The sequence below is a fragment of the Electrophorus electricus genome, chromosome 17 (genome assembly GCF_013358815.1).
Source record: "Electrophorus electricus isolate fEleEle1 chromosome 17, fEleEle1.pri, whole genome shotgun sequence".
Classification (NCBI taxonomy): domain Eukaryota; kingdom Metazoa; phylum Chordata; class Actinopteri; order Gymnotiformes; family Gymnotidae; genus Electrophorus; species Electrophorus electricus.
Genome location: NC_049551.1, coordinates 645,292 through 663,497, shown reverse-complemented (window position 1 = coordinate 663,497; position 18,206 = coordinate 645,292). Strand labels below are relative to the sequence as shown.

Below are 18,206 nucleotides of genomic sequence, written 5' to 3'. Positions count from 1 at the left end.
TAAATGGAAGGAGATTTTTTGAACCATTCCCAAGACAAGCAATAAGAAAAATGCAATTCAAAAAAGAAACAAAGTGCTAAAAGGAAAACTAACTGAGGTAACAAATTTGTAGTGGTGAAGGTGCTGGACTAGTAATCAAAAGGTTGCCAGTTCAAGTTTCCACTGTTGGGTCCCTGAACAAAACCCTTAACCCTCACTTACTCAAGATGCACTCAGTCATGATTGTAAGTAGATTTGGATAAAAGCGTCAGATAAATCCTCTAAATGAATGAATGTCTCTAGAGACACAGGTGTTTACCTGTAACTCCAGACCCTTCCCTTACCACTTGGTCACCTGCTCCTTATGTCACCAATTAAACACATGACCACTGAAAGTGGTGATCAGCATTGTTCCCTGTCCAATCACACTTCCATCAATCCAAAATAACAAAAAAGATTTAATACAAGATTTAATACAAACTTCCGAGATGATGACGGTGTTACAGCTGGTTTTAAGCAGGAGACGGCGCTGTGCACCGTCTCCGTGATGTAGCCTGTAATCTAGCAGCGGAGCGCAGAACACGTACAAACGCCGGAATCCGTGGAATCGCCGTGATGTGAGATGGCAAAAACATGACATTCCAAAGAAGAAAAAAAAAAGAGAAAAAACATTTTAGGAATGGTCCTGAATTAATAAAGGCTACACCACTTCTGGAGATTTCATTTATTAAATCTGGAATAAAATTATATTTAATAATCAGGAATGAAAATTACCTAAGGTTTAATTTATTATGATAGTACGCTTAGGTTTTCTAACAATTTGTAAAGTGCCAAAAATATTAACTTCTGATTTATTTTCATTTAATTGGACAAAATGAATACTAATCAATATTACTAATATTAATCAATTATATGATTTATCTTGCCTTCCGCTTTGCACCCCTACACTCCTGCTTCACTGTCTGAATAATCTTGTTCAGTCTGGACCTCAGATTTGTCTGGTTTCAGGGGTCAACAGAGTCAAAGACAGCAGGACAAAAAGAATAAAAGTGTGATTTGTTCCTCCACACTCAGCTGAGGAAATAAAACCACAGCAGAACTTACACAGATGGAAAAACAACTCTCACTCAGACCAGAACTCTGGAGATACAGAAGAACTAAGGACTGCGGGAACTGAGGTGAACAGTTCACTTCATAAGGGGAAAGTTTCAGTATTTGATTCTTTATTCTCAAGAAAAAAAACAAAAAACTGGTCTACAGTCAAAACAAGTGAAAATGACTGCACAGCACTCAGACATGAGGACGGGACCTGGACACCCACTGGAGCTGCAGAAACTCTCAGTTCAGCAGACCCACACTGGGCTAAATTAAGACAGGACATCAACTGAGGTCGGTTCCATCTTCTAAAGCAACCCAAACCATAACTACTCTTTACTTTCCTTCCCTTAAACACACTGCACATGTTAGCACTGCACCATTCCAGTGCAGCTGCAGAACACGTGCAGTGTGTTTAGCTCCTAAGACTCCTCCATTCGCAGCAGCACACAGGGTCATCTCACTACTACACGAATTTACACCACTGAGTCTCAACTTCAGTAGCATGTATTGAGACTGGCAGCTGCTCTGAGTGTGGAGCAGGGTCAACCCCTCTATCATGCTCTGGGTCGCCCTCTGGGGGACGAATGGTAAAACAGTACAAATTAATGGCACAGTCAAAATTAACTACAGCAAGTAGCATTGTTTCCCGTTAGCTGTCACATTATCAGTTGTGAAAAGCATCAGTTCTCAGTCATCTTTTTCTGGAATTCCACATAGCTCCTAATCTCCTCGGCCGAGCGTATGTATGACTCGATCTCGCTGTCCGATATCTCCTCTTCGCCGGTCACGTGTGGCCCAGGGCTCTCCTCACGCCTCCTCTTCACGTTCCTCGCACAGGGAGGCAGGAACAGGTGCCTCCTTCCCCAGTGCTCCTCACCAGCAGGGGGCGCACTTTCCTCCGTGGTCTTATTAGAGCCGCCGGAAGCCTCTAGCATCGACTCTCCTGACTTAGGCTGGCGGGCCGGCGGGACGTCTTGTGCAGGCGTTACGGGGCCTTGGTCTCGCCCGCTCAGCTGGCCGGCGAGCAGAGACTCGGTGCTGGACAGGACATCATCCTGACGGGACTCTGCAGCTTCACGCACCTCCTGCTCCACCTCCTCTTCATAACTTCTCATGGCTTTCAGCAGCAGGGACTTTTGGTGCTTCAGAATGTCCTCCACCAGCGTGGCGACGGTCTTGGGCTCCACGGCGCCCCCTCTCATCCAGGGCAGCTCCCTGCCCAGCTTACACAGCACGTCACGCAGCTCACGCACCCTCCTCAGCGGCGTTTCCTTGCAAGCTCCACAGGCGTCTTTAGGCAGCCGTGCGATCTGGCAGAACTTCTGGAGGGAGTGTTTCATACGGTCCTGGTACAGACACACAGCACAGGACACACCCCTGAGCATGACATCACACATGGCAGAGGACATGCCCCTGAGCATGCGCCCACACCCTGCACATCGGGGCCATGCTCATACCTACACTACTCTGCACTCTGGGTATTGGAGTCATGACTGAGGTTAATAGTGGTCACTAGCAGTCAGATGACGCTAAGCCAACACAGCTCTCTGCATTCTTTATGAACACGAGTTATTCGCAGACAAACACACAGTGTGGCAGTTGCTGTATATATTATGATTGACACTATATCGGTGCTGTATAATGCTGCGTGTATGTGTAAGTGCCGTGTGGCCCCTCCCCTCGGTGCTGTCACTCACCTTGGGCTTGAGGGACTGCCAGGCCACATACACACATGCCATGAGGATGGGCAGTGGGTGGCGGCCAGTCACTAGCCACACGTCAGCCGCAAGCTCCACCAAGGCGGCGCTGCGCTGCACCAGCTGCTCAGGAGTCTCTGCAAACACGTCTGGCACCTCACCAGGAGCAAGTTTATACCTATCAAAGGGTACAGCCAAAGAGCACAATCAGTAGCTACGCTCACACCAACCACTCAACAGAAACTAACTAAGACTCTTGCTTCGGCTAAGGTTTGATCATGTAAACTGCACAATCTAACTGTCATGGTCCTGTTAAGCTTGGCCCAATTACAGTACGCGACCAAGGCCGATAGTTTGGGCTGTCTGGCCGGGTCGCTCCTCTGACTATCTGTGACATGCGGTGACCTGTTGTCTGTGCTCTGCAGTAGCACCCACCCATAACAGTAGCTCTCCAGCATGTCCGTGAGGCTGGCGGTGGGGGGCGGCTGGAGGTCCAGAGCTTTGACCAGGTCCTGATAAACCACACCCATCAACATGGGCTCTGCCTCCAGCAAGCTGTTGATGGTGCACATGGCCACGGGCCAGTTGTGCTGCCGGCAGGTTGACAGAACGCAGCATCCTCCCAAGACCTCCTTCTTCTGCAGGCTCACTTGGATGAAGCTGGGGTGACTGTACGCGCGCTCATACAGGCTCACTGCCCCGGACTCCATGTCACTCCGCAGTCTGAGGATACGGCACAGGGCGCGCACGCGCACTAACCCTGTAAACACAGCGGGACTCGATTACAGCTGCAGGAACCAAACCGACAGTGTTGCTAGGCAGATGTAACCAGAGCTACCTTTAATAAGGTTGGGACACGGCTTCTTCGTTACCTGGGTGCTAGCGTAATATGGGACCGCTGTACAGAAAGTGGAAGAAGAATTAACCATTTAGATGCAAGTTATTGCAGTCGAGATCTGTGCTACATGTTTCGCTGCAGGTTGATTCCGTACCGCTGCTTTGCTTCTCGTCGTTCAGGGTGGTCGTAAAAAGTCCCTCCGAGACGATGGAGCCGCAGTCAGCACACACACGCTGGGTTTGTGAATACAAATCATCGTCGACTACGTTGGCGGAGCCGCACTGCGGACAGCTCGGCATCTCTGGCCTGGTGAGAGCTACGGGAGGCCTGGAGAACGCAGGGCCAACACAGACATTACACGCAACTGCCAGACATGGAGTAAAAACAACACAAACGCTCGCATTCGTTAGTTCCCAGTGATAAACACATTAGCTAGCGTTAGCTACCTACAGCGCTACAGTTAGGAGCTGCATAAGGCTAGCGTGACCTAGTGCGCTAACATAAGCTAGCTGTGTAAGATAAACTCAGATTCACGTCCAGACTAGTGAAGCAGCACGTTAGTGAGCTACCGGGTGGCAGTCGGGCACCTGAAGCGCAGCTCACTCGAGAGAAAAGTCAACCCCGACGGCGTGACTGCACCGGACGCGTGAACCGTGCCGGTAACTCGCTAAGGCTCAGACCGCAACGACGTGCGTGCGTTTGTTTACATCCTGGCGCTCTTGGTTCCGGGTGGAAAACAGCCGCATTCTATGGTTCCGCATACTTTACTGTTAGGGAACCATTTCACAATCTGTCACATTAGTTTACCAGCTGTTTATTTGCATAAAATGTGGTGTGATCCTAAACAGCTGACACAGTAAATAAATAAAAACATTTGGCTGTTCCAAAAAAATGTGTTTTGAGCCAAATCTAAATCTAAAACTCCTATATCATTACCTGTTTAATAGGCAACTCCGCAACTTGCAAACTGTGATATTCTTTATTTCAAACAAGCAGATATAGAACAGATGAAAAGAAAGCAAATATTTACAGATTGGTTTCAAAAAGGGAAAAAGTTCCATAGATTAAAGTGCATCATTTGTATGGAAGAACAGCCTCAGTTTAGTGTCCTTGCAGTTCTCTGTAACAGAAGGGAACAATATCGCAGGTACAGCAGGTATTGCACAACACACTGCATAAGGAATGTGTGCGGCTTTGTTCTGCCCTTTCCCCGTTTAACAAAAGAGGAACTATAGAACAAACAGGAATAAAGAAGAAATACAAATGAACATTGATAACAGGGAACTGTAAAGACCTATAGAGAAACAAGCAAGATAATCCTGACCAAACAGAGCAGGGCATGTTCAGTCTCATGCTGTGTGCGAGAGGGCAGAGGTCAGTGGAGGCAAGACAGACCCATAAAGAGCAGGACTGCCAGTCTGAAGTGAAAGAAAAGATCAATTTGTTCAATCTGCTTAGTAACAACACTTTAAAACGGAAGACTTTACGCTATAGTGAAAAACAGCCACAGTTCCACCATGTCAAGTGTTGTGGTAGCTAGCTGAACTAGTCTAATGTCCTGACATCACCATGGTGATCTTAATTTCATCAGAGTGTTCAGGGATCCCTCGCTCTACCAGCTCATAATGAACGGTATGCTGGGTCACCTTTGGTAAATGTAGTCCAGAGAGTAAATGTGGTAAATGTAGTCCAGAGAGTAAATGTAGTCCAGAGTAAATGTGGTAAATGTAGTCTAGAGTAAATGCAGTCCACGCCTGCTTCACACCGCTTTCTTCTGCGACGGCATGTTCATCAGGATGCTGGGATTCTCCTCCATCACGCGCACCAGCAGGTTATCGATGTACTGCTCCAGCTCCTGGATGCGGGCGTCGCGCTGGCACAGCTGCTTCTGCTGCTGCACCACCATGGACGTCAGCTCAGCATGCGTCAGCTGAGAGTACGGTCCCTGACACGATGCTTCCACTGCCTGAACACACAGCAGCGCGTCAGCACAGCACACCCCACTGCAGACGGCACGAGTTTCACCCCAGCAAGCTCAGAAGCCTCAAATCTACACCACTGAAGCCCCGAGGGAGCAATCAGAGCTCCCTCATGGGCAGTTTGCTCTCTGTGTAGTGTACACACACACACACACACACACACACACACAATGCAGTGGAAAATGAACTGAGCCTGATTAAATGGGAATGATGAAAGCCCTGGAGTGTTCCGTTATTGGCACACAGTGTGGGTACAACTAATTTCAGGTGTTTTTTCACAGCACACACAAAAAGGATAACAGCACATGTGGTAACATGATTACATACAACATCAACACCATAAATGGGGCGAAAAATCTAACTTGCATCTTAGAAATGAGAATATAGGAAGGACCTTTGTTTTAGGCTGCAGGAGGATAGTGCCTCCGGTGGCTTGGAGCTCCTGCGCTTCTCGGTGGTCCGTCTGTCTGTCTGCAGCACTCAGTGGTTTGACCGCGTGGGCTCTGCAGAAAAACAGAAGGTTATTTAGTGTGACCAGCACCGGGACACAGCTGCAGGACCAGGACAGTTCTGCAGGACTAGGACAGGAGCCAGGAGAAGCCAAACATGTAAGGTTCTAACGACCAGAGTGCAGGAGGGGAGGTTCTAATGACCAGGGTACATGTGGTGCAGTCTTCAGCAGAGATATCCATCAGTACCTGCTCATAACACACCTTGAACTGGTAATTTGCAGTTAATTTTAACAATGAAACAGTCCATCACTGAATTACCTGCACTTGTATGAATTTGAGCTTTGAAAGTTTGCAAGATGAAAATGTCCTTTTGTCTCTAAAGGGAAACCTGCCTAGATGTCCCTTTAAGTAAAATACTCCATCTGTGGTTATGAGTATAGTTAAAGTTTAAAGGCCATAGATTATATTCATAAATAAAGTCTATGGTTACCTGTGGTTATGAGTATAGTTAAAGTGTACATTATAGACTATATTCATAAATGCACTCTATGGTACAGACACAATGCAGCAAAACTTCAAAAGCTGTTTCTTCATGTTTTCCTTTTAATTTTAGCTTTTGGTTGTGTCATGTAACCCAGATGCTAAAACTCTGCACAGACACTGGTAGCATTTTTAAAGATGGGAATTGGGTAGAAGTCGACCTTGGAAGGACCTGATCATAAAAAGGAGAAGAAGTTGTGCTTGGTCCCATTGGGGTTCCAACTCTATGATTAAAGTTCAGGACGAGCACTGCTGGGTGTGCGCTTGGTATGGGGCTCAGGAAAAGTAACCCCCAGCCCCAATTTCAAACATGTCCACAACTCATCACCTTTAAAAGGACTTTAGCTACTGCACCTCTATCTGTTTGTAAGAGGAGCCACACCATAGGTGGGCTACCAGCAGGTCCTCACCTGACGGTTCTGGCTGCTGTGGCCCCTGCCCCTCCTCCACCTGCACCGCACAGGCCATGCTCTGGCTGCCCGTCAGTGGACACCACCCGTACCCGAGGCGGAGGCTTTGGCCCCGAGCCAGCAGGTGGAGGGAACCCTGAGGAGGTTCTGGGAGGCAGGGAGGAGCTGGAGAGTTGTGCTCTCGTTGTAAGGTCTGCTGCTATATTTCCACCTGTCTTACTGCTGTGGCTGCCCCAGGCATGGCTGTGCTCAGCCGAGCTTAGCATCTTGGGAAAAGACGACTGCTGGTCTAAAGAACTTGGGTCGACAACTCTCTTTGGTTTAGCTGGAGGCACCGGGGCCCGAGTTTTCTTTGTAGAGGCCCCTGTTGAGGTCTTCATATCTGGGAGTCTGTCAGGGTCATAGGCACCAGATTCTGGGCAGGAATGTTGATCCACACATGAAAGAGCATTCAGTTCAACAGAGTCCACATTCTCCAGATGTTCCTGTTTGTCTTTGATTCCAGGGAGATTATCACCGAGATTTCTCTCTACAGACCCAAAAGCAGGAATGTTGCTGGATATCTCACCAGCATGTGGAATACTGTTGGCTTTGGTGTCATTAGCAACAAGGTAACTTTCACCTCCTGGCGGTTCCTCATTTGAAGGCTCTTCATTGCTATGGGAGTTTGAAGCAGCACTTGGTAGAACTTCACGGTGGTGGGTGTCCTCTGTTGGGCTTACACTGTGGTGTGAGGGCTCATCTTCTGACCCAGACTTCCTGTTTGGAGTGTATACAGCAGAGGGTCCTGCAGGTGCTGGACCCTTGTTGTGTGTGGCAGTTCCTGGACCAACACGTCTGGAAGGTTCGGCATTACCTCGGGACTCGCTCGTCTCACTCTGGTCACTCATCAAGACAGTATGCACTGTAGACACGTGGACGGAGGTGGACTGATTCCCACCAGCTTGACTGCTGTCACGGTCTATTTTTATAAAGTTTTGTCCTTGTTGCGTCTTTGTGCTACAAGGCTTCAAGTCATCCTCAGAGACAGACATCACCTCCGTTGGCTGATGTGTTTCAGGGCTCTCCAGAGTGTTCTCCTCCCCCAGATTGGGCACTATGCTAGACTGGACTGCGAGGTCTTCAGCTGCAGCTCCTCTGGTTTCCTTCCACCTGTCTGGTGGTGAAGGCGCTGGGTACTTTGCCATGTCCCTGGAGGAGGAGGGAGCGTTGGTCTCCTGCTGCGTTTTTTTGAAGACCCTGGGAGGAACAGTTGGTGTCAGCACCTGTGTCTTGTTCTGTCGGGGTAATGGGGCAGGTCCTTTCTTAGGGTTTCTGCCTGTACCCCCCTCAGCAGTGCTGAGGGTCCCTGAACTGTAGCCATCCAAGAACGGGTTGGTGTTGGTTCCCACAGGCATCTGGGAAACGAGTCCAGAGATGGAGGTGCTGAGAGAAAAAGGATGAGGATAAAGACAAGCAAGGGCTTTAGCTAGACATGTTCTGGACACACTTTAAATGTTCTGATCGTTACGGTGGAGTCGCAGCTCCAGGCCAGTAGGTGGTCAGAGCACAGCACTGTTCTACCACGGGCTGAAATCTATCTGTGCACAGTGTAAACAAGAAGCTGCCAATACACACCTGAACACTGTCACAGCTCTGTGTTACTCTGCTTCATGTGTGCTGGGAGGTGGAATAGAGCAAAACTGTGGAGAACTTGGTTGGTTTCTGCTGTCCAGTTAGTGACTTGCACTTACTGAACACAAACCTCCCAGAGTTTACACAGCGAACACCCAGGACTGGCCTCATTTGGATCACTGGAAACTAATCTAGCAGGTCATGTTCAGAGGAACACGTAACGTAGCAGAGCTCCTTCTCACATCGCTGCCCTCTTTCCTGAAGAGCTCGTCTGTTTTAGAAGATCCTGACCACTACCGTGAGTTAGACACTTACAATAGCCACATCAGCACAAGCAGAGGTTTCCTCCACTTCCTGTGGACAGAGCTCAAAGGATAGCACACTGCAGCAGGGTGTGTGTGTCTCTGTATATGTATGTATGTGTGTGTGTGTGTGTGTGTGTGTGTGTGTGTGTGTGTGTGTGTGTGTGTGTGTGTGTGTGTGTGTGTGTGTGTGTGTGTGTGTGTGTGTGTGTGTGTGTGTTGACGGAGGTTAGCTCTGCAGAAACAGCAGCAAGCAAAAGAAACCTAAACAGACTGAGGCAGGGGGTCGGAATTCTTTTATTGTGATTGGACATTTCATTTGGTTAGTTAATTACATTAAGATCAGATATTTTAGTTTCATTGGCTTATAGTTAGCATTGTGGGATTATACTAGAGGAAAGAAAACATGGGTATGACATACAATCTGCCCAAACTGATCACTGTTCTTCATACAAACAATCTCCCACAAACCTCAGCCAGACTACATGTTTGTGAGTCCTTACACAACACTCTCTCATAAACTTGAATGATTAATCTGTTTAATACATTCCTTAACAGATGGAGTATGTGAATATCTTGGCATGCAGACACACACACACACACACACACACACACACACACACCCCTGGCCTACAGGCCCATGCGGACTACCACCTACTGAATATTTCAGAAAGGTGCCAAATATCCTCACAGGACACCGTTACAGTGCAGCGCGGTGCAGGCTATTGTGAAGAACGGATCCTATGACATCGGACGGATCCTATGGCATCATCTGTCTGACAGCTAGTCTACTCAAACCACACGGGACTGAAAGGTCATTAGACCAGGAAGACAGAGACACTCCAGTGTTTAAACACTGATTCTCCAGCACAGAGGACAGAGATGACCTACAGAGGTCATGACACCTCATCACCGCCTCATTCTGACAACCCAACGTTTTCTGTTCACTTGTTAGTCTCAGACATCTCATCAGTGTCATTACAGGGGAAGATTTTCATCAACGTGACGAAGGGCAGAAATATGTACATTTCACACTTCGTACCTGCGGAAATTCAGGTTGCTTTACAAACCCTGTTTGGAATGTTGGATCCCTGCTGAGATGCGTGTCGGGTTCTGCACACCCTGCCAACACAGGGTTGCTACACAACCAGTGAAGTCCAGACTAGCAACCAGCTCAGATGAAGTCTGAGTGCTTAGAAAAGGTCTGGACAGAGAATTAGTGAGCTACACTAGTGAGTTATTGTTGTCGTGCACGGATCAGCCTTCATACGGAGATCCATCACAAACTTACCACATCACTGGTCACTTCACAGAAACGCACGACAAATGTTCTTAATACTAAATAACCACATTCATAGTTCTGAATATTAAACTACACAGTAATGTTTACAGAGCTTTTATTTGTGCTCTGTGTAGAGTTTACATACTCAACGGGGCACAAATTCCCCACTGCAGGAATTCATATGACCCACATGTATGATGTACCTCTCATGATGTTTGATAGATGTACATATCAGGTTTATGTTAAGTGCTTCTATAATTCACATTTTCTGAACATCTCTGTGACTCCTCCTATGCTCCTGTGGAGCACCAAGATGAGGAGGTGAGTTTCTAACACCATGTAAATATAATAGTTAAAGAGTTGAAAAGGTACCAACCTTGGCTTGACCACAGTGACCCTGGCCAAGCGAGTGTGTCCTGCAGACTGAGAGGTGGTGGGTGGGTCTTCAAACGGACTGCTGGAGGTGACGGCTACAGAGGGCTTTTCCCTGCGTGTGGCCTCTGGGCTTGCGCCTGCAGTCCCGTCTCCTGCCCTGGTTCTGGAACTCTCCTGCTCGGACTCGGAACCGTCTCCTCCCCACTCAGGCTCCCGTCGCCCCCGCTTTGGGAGCTCGGCTGAGTTCTGCTCCTCTCTTGTCTGTCTCTCCTTCTCTTTCCTCTGTTCTTCATGGATTCTTTTTTCCTCCTCTTCTCTCCTCTTTCTCTCCACCTTCATCCTCTCTTCTTCTCTCCTCTGTTTTTCCTTCTCCTCCACCAGTCTTCTCTCCATTTCAATCTTTCTTTGCTCCTCTTTTCTCAGTCTTTCCTCTGCCAGTCTCTTGTTTTCCTCCTGCTGCTCCATCTTCATCCTCTCCTCTTCCTCCTTCCTCTTCCTTTCTGCTCTCATCTTCTCCTCTTCCTTCCGTCTAGCCTCAGCGCTCTCTCTCTCCTCCTCAGCTCTCTTCCTCTCCTCTTCCTCTCTCATCTTTTTCTCCTCAGCCATCCTCCTCTTCTCTTGTTCAACCCTCCTCCTTTCTTTCTCCTCCTCAATCCTTCTCCTCTGTTCTTCCTTCTCTTTCTCTTTCCTTGTGTTCTCTTTCTCCTCTTCAATCCTTCTCCTCTGTTCTTCTTTCTCTTGCTCCTCCTCAACCTTTCTCCTCTGTTCTTCCTCCTTTCTCTCTTCCTTCTCTCTCTCCATCTTCACCCTCTCTTTCTCCTCTCTGTCTCTCTGCTCCTCTGCGTGTCTCCCGTGTGTGAGGGGACTGGTGTCCACCCCTGCCCCAGAGCCGCTCCTGTCCTGTGTCCTGTGCAGGTCCTCCGTAGACTCGCGTCCAGAGGTGCCCGTGGCGCTCCTTGGTTCCGTCTCCTTGCTGTACACGTGACTGCCGTTGATGCACACAGTGACCGGCGGGTGGGGACCGGCGGCGCTCTGGGATGGCTTCAGGTCCGAACTTCCCGTGCGCTTGTGCATTAGAAACTTAAATTTCTTCTTCCCTGTATGAAACACAAAGAGGTTAAGAGACTTGGACACGTCCTGCACTGTAGCAAGGACGACCACACTGCGGGCGTCTTACCTTCAGTGGGATCCAGGTTGAGACCAGAGCCCACGCTGGACGTGAGGGCGGAGTCTCGCTCCGGCAGACTGCTCAGCATGGACATGGACTGGGACGTGTTCCGCTGCAGGTTGGACTTAGCGCCAAACAGAGACTTCAGAGCTTTCTTCTTCTCTTTGGCAGGGGTGGCAGCTCCCTCTGGCTCCTCCCCCTCACTGTCAATCATGCCCTGTGTGTGGGGCACTATGGCAGAGGCGGAGTCAGACAGCCCCTCCTCCTTTTTCCCCCGGAATTTGTCTTTCAGTTTGCCGATGCGTGACCGTGGCTTGTCCTGGCCGGACAGGTCAAACATGCTGGCGGTCATGTTGTTCTTCATGAACTGAATGTCCAGCAGGACGTCTCCCCTGGCCTTGTCTGTCTTGCCTGTCTTGCCCAACAATTTGAACCATCTGTAAAAAAATTAACAACACTGATTAATACAGAAATATCAGAGAGAGAGAAGAGAAGGTGTTTCTCTCTGATGGAGGTGTGTCTCCTCTCAGGTCAGTAAAGGTCACATACTGGCAGTGACCCTGATGAGTATGGTCACTGTATTTTTTCTACGACTCAAATTTGTGTTTAGGGTATAAAGTGTCAACAAGCTATTTGGTGTTTGAAATAACTCAACATCAAAACATGTCCTTCCTATTCATAAAACATTCAGGCCAAACACACAGATTATGTTTATCTTTACACAGTAACGCTGAATCTACAGTCAAAACTAAAGTCCACAAAACGGTTTCCCAGATAATAAAAATTCCTCAGTGATGACAGAATACAGCAGGTGTTAAAGCAGGAGGAAGGCAGATAGACACACACACACACACACACACACACACACACACAGGTATGTGCTGGTCAGCTCCCTGTGTGTGTGTGAGAAAGATATGAAATGTCTGTTCTGATGACATGAATCTCATGTCAAAGGTCACTGGAGTTGTTCTGATTACTGTTGTGGGCTCATTCCAACACACCCTGCAGCCAGATGTGAAAACAAGCACACACTTCTGACATTCTGTGCGATCCAGTGACACGTCCTGACATGTCCTGCTGGCGGAACACCCAGGCTGGGTGGAGGAACAGTGATTCCTGGCTCAGTCATGCTGAAACACACCTGCTTGTTTACTGGCCCAATCCTTCTTACTACTTAGTGTCAGACCAGCCAGAAGGCTGACCTGTAAACACACACAACGTGACTCTGTACAGGTGTAACATGGCCCCTGTAACACACTCAGCGCAGTGTGACAACATACAGGAGGTGGGCAGGGCCTGATGTCAGCAGAATTTCATCACCTTCAAGGCACTGACTGAGAGGCCAGAACACAAACACAACACTGAAGCAAATGACTCATTCAGAGCTCTCTGACAAACACAACCGTCTTCAGGTTCCCTTTCAGAGAAAAAGAGAGAGTAATGAGTAGTATGAATGTTTCTCTATGGATATTACTCAACTACACCTACAAGTGCACAAAGGTTAAACATGATAGAGGAAGGGCGGAGCGAGGACTGCGACACCTTCAGCTGGAAGTCTGCTGGAAGCTAAACAATCAAGTAATATCAGTCAATTCAACCCCAACCACACCTCTTCAAGCTCCACCCACACCCTTATACAAGCTTCACCCACACCTTTATTCAATCTCCACCCACACCTTACATTTGTCCTGGTTTGAACTTCACTCTCAGCAGTTCCACTTCCTGTGCTTCCTGTGCTGATAAGGCTGTGGGCAGATCTCATATCCTGAACTGTTCATCTGTGTCTCCTCTCTCCGGGATTTCTCCATTAACAGAACAGCCACGTCCCTCAAGATGGCGAAGCGTGATGGATTTCAGGGTCACGGGAGGTTGGACCGAGGAAGCAACCATTAGAGATGCGAGATCCAGCCTTGAGACCCTCAGTGAGCTGCCTGGAGGTGGCCGCTGCCCCTCACTTCTGACCTCCCCCTGAAAGGTTGGGGCAGGGCCTCTGATTTTCTTTGTCATCAGCACTCCTCCATTTAGTCTCCCTCGTTTTAAAGGCACTATATAAATGTAAGTTATTATTATTACCCTCCAGGCGGCCCTGTGTGGCTGGGAGCTCTGCAGTCAGACTTTATGCCTCGTCTTTGCCGTGAGATATTTACTTTTATTATCTTTGAGTTCCACAACGTCAGTTTCCAGTCCAGAGGTTGGAACCAGCAACAATAAAGCCAGGCAGCCTGAAGGCCAGCTGTGGCCTGACCCCTTGCTCAGGGTTCACCACCTCACTGGACTGCACGCAGACACAGTGAAACCTAACACATTATTAAGCCTGAATGTCGAGGGGCATACGAGAGACAGAACTCAACACCACAAATTAGAAAAAAAAGCTAAAATTACTCAATACTTTGAGGACACTTCATTTCTGAAAAGCAGAAGAATCAGGGGTGTATAGTCACGTGTGTGTGGTGGTATAAAAGGACTGTGCTGCTAGCAGAAGCTTGTGTCCCTGGGAAATGCAGAACAAGCAGACAACAGCTCTAAGATCTCAGACACACATCTGACTCTCCACCCAACGGAAGATCTGATCTCACACGTTTGTGCAGTTTCTTTCCATATATACCAATAGTTGCTAAATATGGCAGGCGGTTTAGGGTGAAATACAGTGAAACACTTGTGCACACATATGAAACACAAGCTTAGACACACACACTACTTACATTTGTGTATGATAAACGCACATATACACACACTTGCACATAAACAAAGTACATAATTGTGTGTGTAAAAAACGAGTTTCAGTGCACCCACAAGGCATTTCATTGTAACAAGAAGGCAGATGTACAGACCCAACACGTACAGGACACTTGTAAACATAGTGACGGTTTGACATTTATTTGCTCATTAACAAGCAACATCTTTATGGCATAAAAACTCGAGCTGTGCAAAGTGGAAAACTAACTTCCTGGTTGTGTGTCTGATGTAGCTACTATTAAAAATGCAAAGATTACGGAGTCTGAGTAAACACTGAGAATGAATGTCTCACTGGCCTTGGGATTGTGTTGTACACGCGTTTGAATATGACCTCACATACTGTAGACCTACTGGAGGGAACCTGCCATTTTAAGTTAGTTTCCACTTTCCATAGCCATTAGCAGTTCTAAGGTAAAATCTCACTTAAGTCCATCAAACATTGCGTATTCTAGTGGTGGGACAGCGATATGTCTGCATCAGACAATCCGTAGATCGATACCAAAAAGTGAAGTTATTCCTTGACAATGAAATCCCATTGTCAAGGAATAACTTGAATCTGATCTGTCATGGTGAACCACAGATGACAGTCACTATGAGCTGTATGAGGTGTTGGTGGAGATCTAAGTATGTACAAATATTCTTTCCTCAGTGACATACACACAAGGGACTGTAGAACTTTAGACAATAACAATGTAAAACAGCTTCAACAACAACATCACTCAGTTCAAAAACAATCTCAAAGATGATAAGGGTTATGATGAAGATGCACATTTGTAATAAGGTCGTGGAGAAAACGAGATGCATCAGGCCTTCTGTGCCTTTTTTGGACAGTGGAGCTCAGTGGTGAAGGTGCTGGACTGCTAATCAGGAGGTTGCTGGTTCAACTCCCACCACTGCCAGGTTTCCACTGTTGGGCCCCTGAACAAGACCCTTAACCCTCACTTACTCAAGATGTACTCAGTCATAACGGTATGTTGCTCTGGATAAAAGCGTCAGATAAATGCTGTAAATGGAATTGAAAAAATAGGCTCAGAAAAAGAGAAAAACCATTTGTTATGGACAAGGGATCTGCAATCAGGACACGCCTTGTAAAGGGGGCGGTCGCCCTGCCTGTCCGCTATTTCGCATGCACAGGTGACCCTGATGAGCTGGGCCGAGAGAGGCAGACCTTGGAGCAGTTTGCGTGAATATATTAATACAGGGACTCAAGTCTCCTAACACAGAGCAGCTTTAAAACGATGAAAGAAATCAACACCAGAACATCCATCTGTAGACGCTGGTCTACGTGCGATGTCCTGATCCAGTCTCCACTCTCCCGTGGCACGTTAATAAATAAGCACGAGTTACTGGAAGCACAGTCGCGCGGAGGAATCTCCCTGCAGCACGTGAGATGTGAAGTGTCAGCCCTGACCGGACATCATCACTGACCTCGCACTAGGAAATGCCCGGCTAAACACGCCAAACCTCACAGGTCAGCAGAAACACGGCGCTCGTGGGGGCATGCGAGCTTAGAAAAACAATCACTGCACAACCTTTGCTCGGATTCCTTCAGCATTTACAAGAAACAACCGAGTTATTCACTCCGACCTCCGGACCGAACTCATGATCGCATGTGCTGTTAACAATACGACGCACCAAAGCCTAAACACGCGCTAATTACGTTGTGTTTGTCTTATTCATTAGAATAAAATAATTTAAGTGTCCAGATGTGCGGCTGACGGGACGGTGGGCCTTCACACTGGGAAACGCACAACTAATACGCCCAACAAGTCATACGTTTTGAACAGGGTGTCAGAATCCGAAAGCCAGTTGACGGCATGCAGCCCAAACAGAGGTGCAAGACCATCCCCCTCCAACCAGCCCGTCCCGGCGGTCGCGGTGCAGTAGCAGATGAACAAGTGTCACACCACACCACGGAAACCGAGAAACGGCGTCTGGCTACGGAGGTGAAAAAAAGCATCGCTTACATCCGCGAGCCTAACGGCGGAGCACTTACTCTGTTTTATCACGGCTCTTATTCTCGTAGACCTCCAGAAGATTGATAACGGCTTGGCCGAGCATTTTATCGGGTCCCACGAGAGCACGGTGCATAACGTAGACATGCAGAGTGGATCGATCCGTGCTGTCTCGGAGGAGCGGGAGGGCGAACGTCGCTTCCTCGCCCCACACCGGGGCGACGCACTTTTCAGCCACCGAGGTGGAAAACTTGTCTTTGGCCACCTGCATGACGGCGTACGCGTCGTTCGTGCCATGTTTGCCTTTGATCCTCAAGCCTCGCGCTTGGCGCACCGTTACCTGCACGCTGGTGGGAAACCACTGGTGACTTTGATCCTCTAAAGACATTACTTAAGCTCGTGCTAAAGTCAGATCAAACCGTCGCAGCACATGTAACACGGTCCTGCCCGAGACAGCGAGATGAGTGCTACAGAAGGACGCCTCTGTTCCCAAGATCGCCTAAACTTTTACTTGTCCGGTGAAGCAACAGCGCGCGGGGCGTGGTTCCCGGCTCACGCAAGCCCAGTACGCCGGTTCGCCGTCGCCGCTCTTCACGTGTAGGGATATCGGGGTTTACGTCCCCGTTCGTTTATCGTTTTCTCTCTCATTTGTCAAAGCGCGACTCTCTGGGTTTGGACAACTGCTGGGTTGTCGGTTGCAAACGCCCTGACTGAGATCATGAGCAGGATGCGACAGTGATCTCCGTGTCCCGGCTCCCGGGGAGTCGCACATGGCTCGCGAGCTCTTCAGGGCTGTGCAGTCCTGTGCACAGGTGCAACGGTAAATGTACATGTGACTCACAGCCGGGGGTTTATCGCTCCCCCGTAACGAGTGACATTCACTCATCACTAATCCATCTATACAGGAACAATCCAGTTAGAAATAAAGCAGAACGCGCGGGCCCTGTTCAGTTGTATTTCTGCGTTGAGCAACAGTTGTTGTGCCAGAGCAGTTTCACAGAAACCAGGTCTGGCCCCCACTGAGAGCCAACGACGAGGTAAAGCTGCCCAGACGTCTGGGCGGAAGCCAAACTAAAAGGAAATCATCTTCCTTTGCGTTTGGTTATTCGGCTGAAAACACGTAGAGAAAACGTAACGGGGAGGCGTGAGGACACGCAGCAGCAGCTTTGTGTCGTTTAAATGCCGAGTGGCGCACAAGGTCACGTGGTGCTTTATTTATAAACGTATAGGTGTGACTGAGTGCAACTATGTGTTAAGCTTTTCAAAGCCCGTGTCTGGCCTTTAGAGTACAAATTAACATTATTAGTTCTCGTTAAACCTGTAGTGTGTGTGCCCTTCCTCACTAGGCTACGTGACATTTAAATGTACACACCTTCCACATTCGCAACAGAAATAAATGAGAAACAGATGAAGAGAGACAATCATTTTAAATAAAAATGCGCTGAACGAATATAATCCTCTGGTTTGGTATCATACAAATATTTGTAATATTTTCCAATACGCTCCCTGGATCATTAACAGATGTTCACTAAACTTGTTGCCGGTTATGGGATGTGCGCCGAACAGGAAACGGACGACTACGGAACGTTTAGAGTGACGGACCACACAGCGCCTTCTAGTGGAAGCCACGGGATCAGCATGCGCCAAACTGCACCACTGGCGTCCCCGTGCAGACGGGAGGACCCGAAGCCTCGGTTTGTCTGAGCCCCCACATTTACACAGCAGGTCTGGGTGGAACTGCAGCAGTGGGTTTATCTCCCCCCGCCGGCCGTCCAGCCCCG

General features: G+C 48.3%; 2 protein-coding genes and 1 long non-coding RNA gene across 7 annotated transcripts; 1 reads left to right on the top strand and 2 right to left on the bottom strand.

Moving 5' to 3' along the window:
- Positions 1-1,174: 1,174 nt before the first annotated feature.
- brf2 (BRF2 RNA polymerase III transcription initiation factor subunit) lies at positions 1,175-4,514 on the bottom strand. 4 transcript variants are annotated; one of them, XM_027018236.2, is made up of 6 exons: positions 4,182-4,514; positions 3,767-3,939; positions 3,613-3,672; positions 3,210-3,534; positions 2,775-2,952; positions 1,175-2,423 (listed from the first exon to the last, which is right to left on the bottom strand). In XM_027018236.2, the coding sequence occupies exons 2-6, from the start codon at positions 3,909-3,911 to the stop codon at positions 1,758-1,760; spliced, it is 1,374 nt and encodes a 457-aa protein (XP_026874037.2). In that variant the 5' UTR covers positions 3,912-3,939; positions 4,182-4,514; the 3' UTR covers positions 1,175-1,757. The 4 variants fall into 4 exon arrangements, with proteins under 4 accessions (XP_026874037.2, XP_026874036.2, XP_035391494.1 ...); XM_027018235.2 differs by having other exon boundaries at positions 4,200-4,514; XM_035535601.1 differs by lacking the exon at positions 4,182-4,514 and having other exon boundaries at positions 3,647-3,672; positions 3,767-3,833.
- Positions 3,542-5,493, top strand: LOC113582468. The gene is made up of 3 exons (XR_003411166.2): positions 3,542-3,622; positions 3,792-3,921; positions 5,408-5,493. It is a non-coding gene; the product is annotated as an uncharacterized LOC113582468 (long non-coding RNA).
- On the bottom strand, positions 4,576-17,396 carry rab11fip1b (RAB11 family interacting protein 1 (class I) b). Of its 2 annotated transcripts, XM_027018227.2 has the most exons (6): positions 16,467-17,396; positions 11,744-12,171; positions 10,568-11,663; positions 6,994-8,418; positions 5,986-6,094; positions 4,576-5,578 (listed from the first exon to the last, which is right to left on the bottom strand). In XM_027018227.2, the coding sequence occupies exons 1-6, from the start codon at positions 16,811-16,813 to the stop codon at positions 5,372-5,374; spliced, it is 3,612 nt and encodes a 1,203-aa protein (XP_026874028.2). In that variant the 5' UTR covers positions 16,814-17,396; the 3' UTR covers positions 4,576-5,371. The 2 variants fall into 2 exon arrangements, with proteins under 2 accessions (XP_026874028.2, XP_026874029.2); XM_027018228.2 differs by lacking the exon at positions 6,994-8,418 and having other exon boundaries at positions 16,467-17,395.
- Positions 17,397-18,206: the final 810 nt, after the last annotated feature.

Coding starts and splice junctions, on each gene's coding strand:
- rab11fip1b (XM_027018227.2), bottom strand. CDS start 16,813: ATGTCTTTAGAGGATCAAAGTCACCAGTGGTTTCCCACCAGCGTGCAG. Junction 8,419..10,567: donor GTCACTGTGGTCAAGCCAAG/GTTGGTACCTTT, acceptor TTTTTCTCTCAG/CACCTCCATCTCTGGACTCG. Junction 5,579..5,985: donor TCCTGCAGCCTAAAACAAAG/GTCCTTCCTATA, acceptor CTGTGTGTTCAG/GCAGTGGAAGCATCGTGTCA.
- brf2 (XM_027018236.2), bottom strand. CDS start 3,911: ATGCCGAGCTGTCCGCAGTGCGGCTCCGCCAACGTAGTCGACGATGAT. Junction 3,535..3,612: donor GTGTCCCAACCTTATTAAAG/GTAGCTCTGGTT, acceptor CTGTGTTTACAG/GGTTAGTGCGCGTGCGCGCC. Junction 2,953..3,209: donor CTGGAGAGCTACTGTTATGG/GTGGGTGCTACT, acceptor ACCCTTTGATAG/GTATAAACTTGCTCCTGGTG.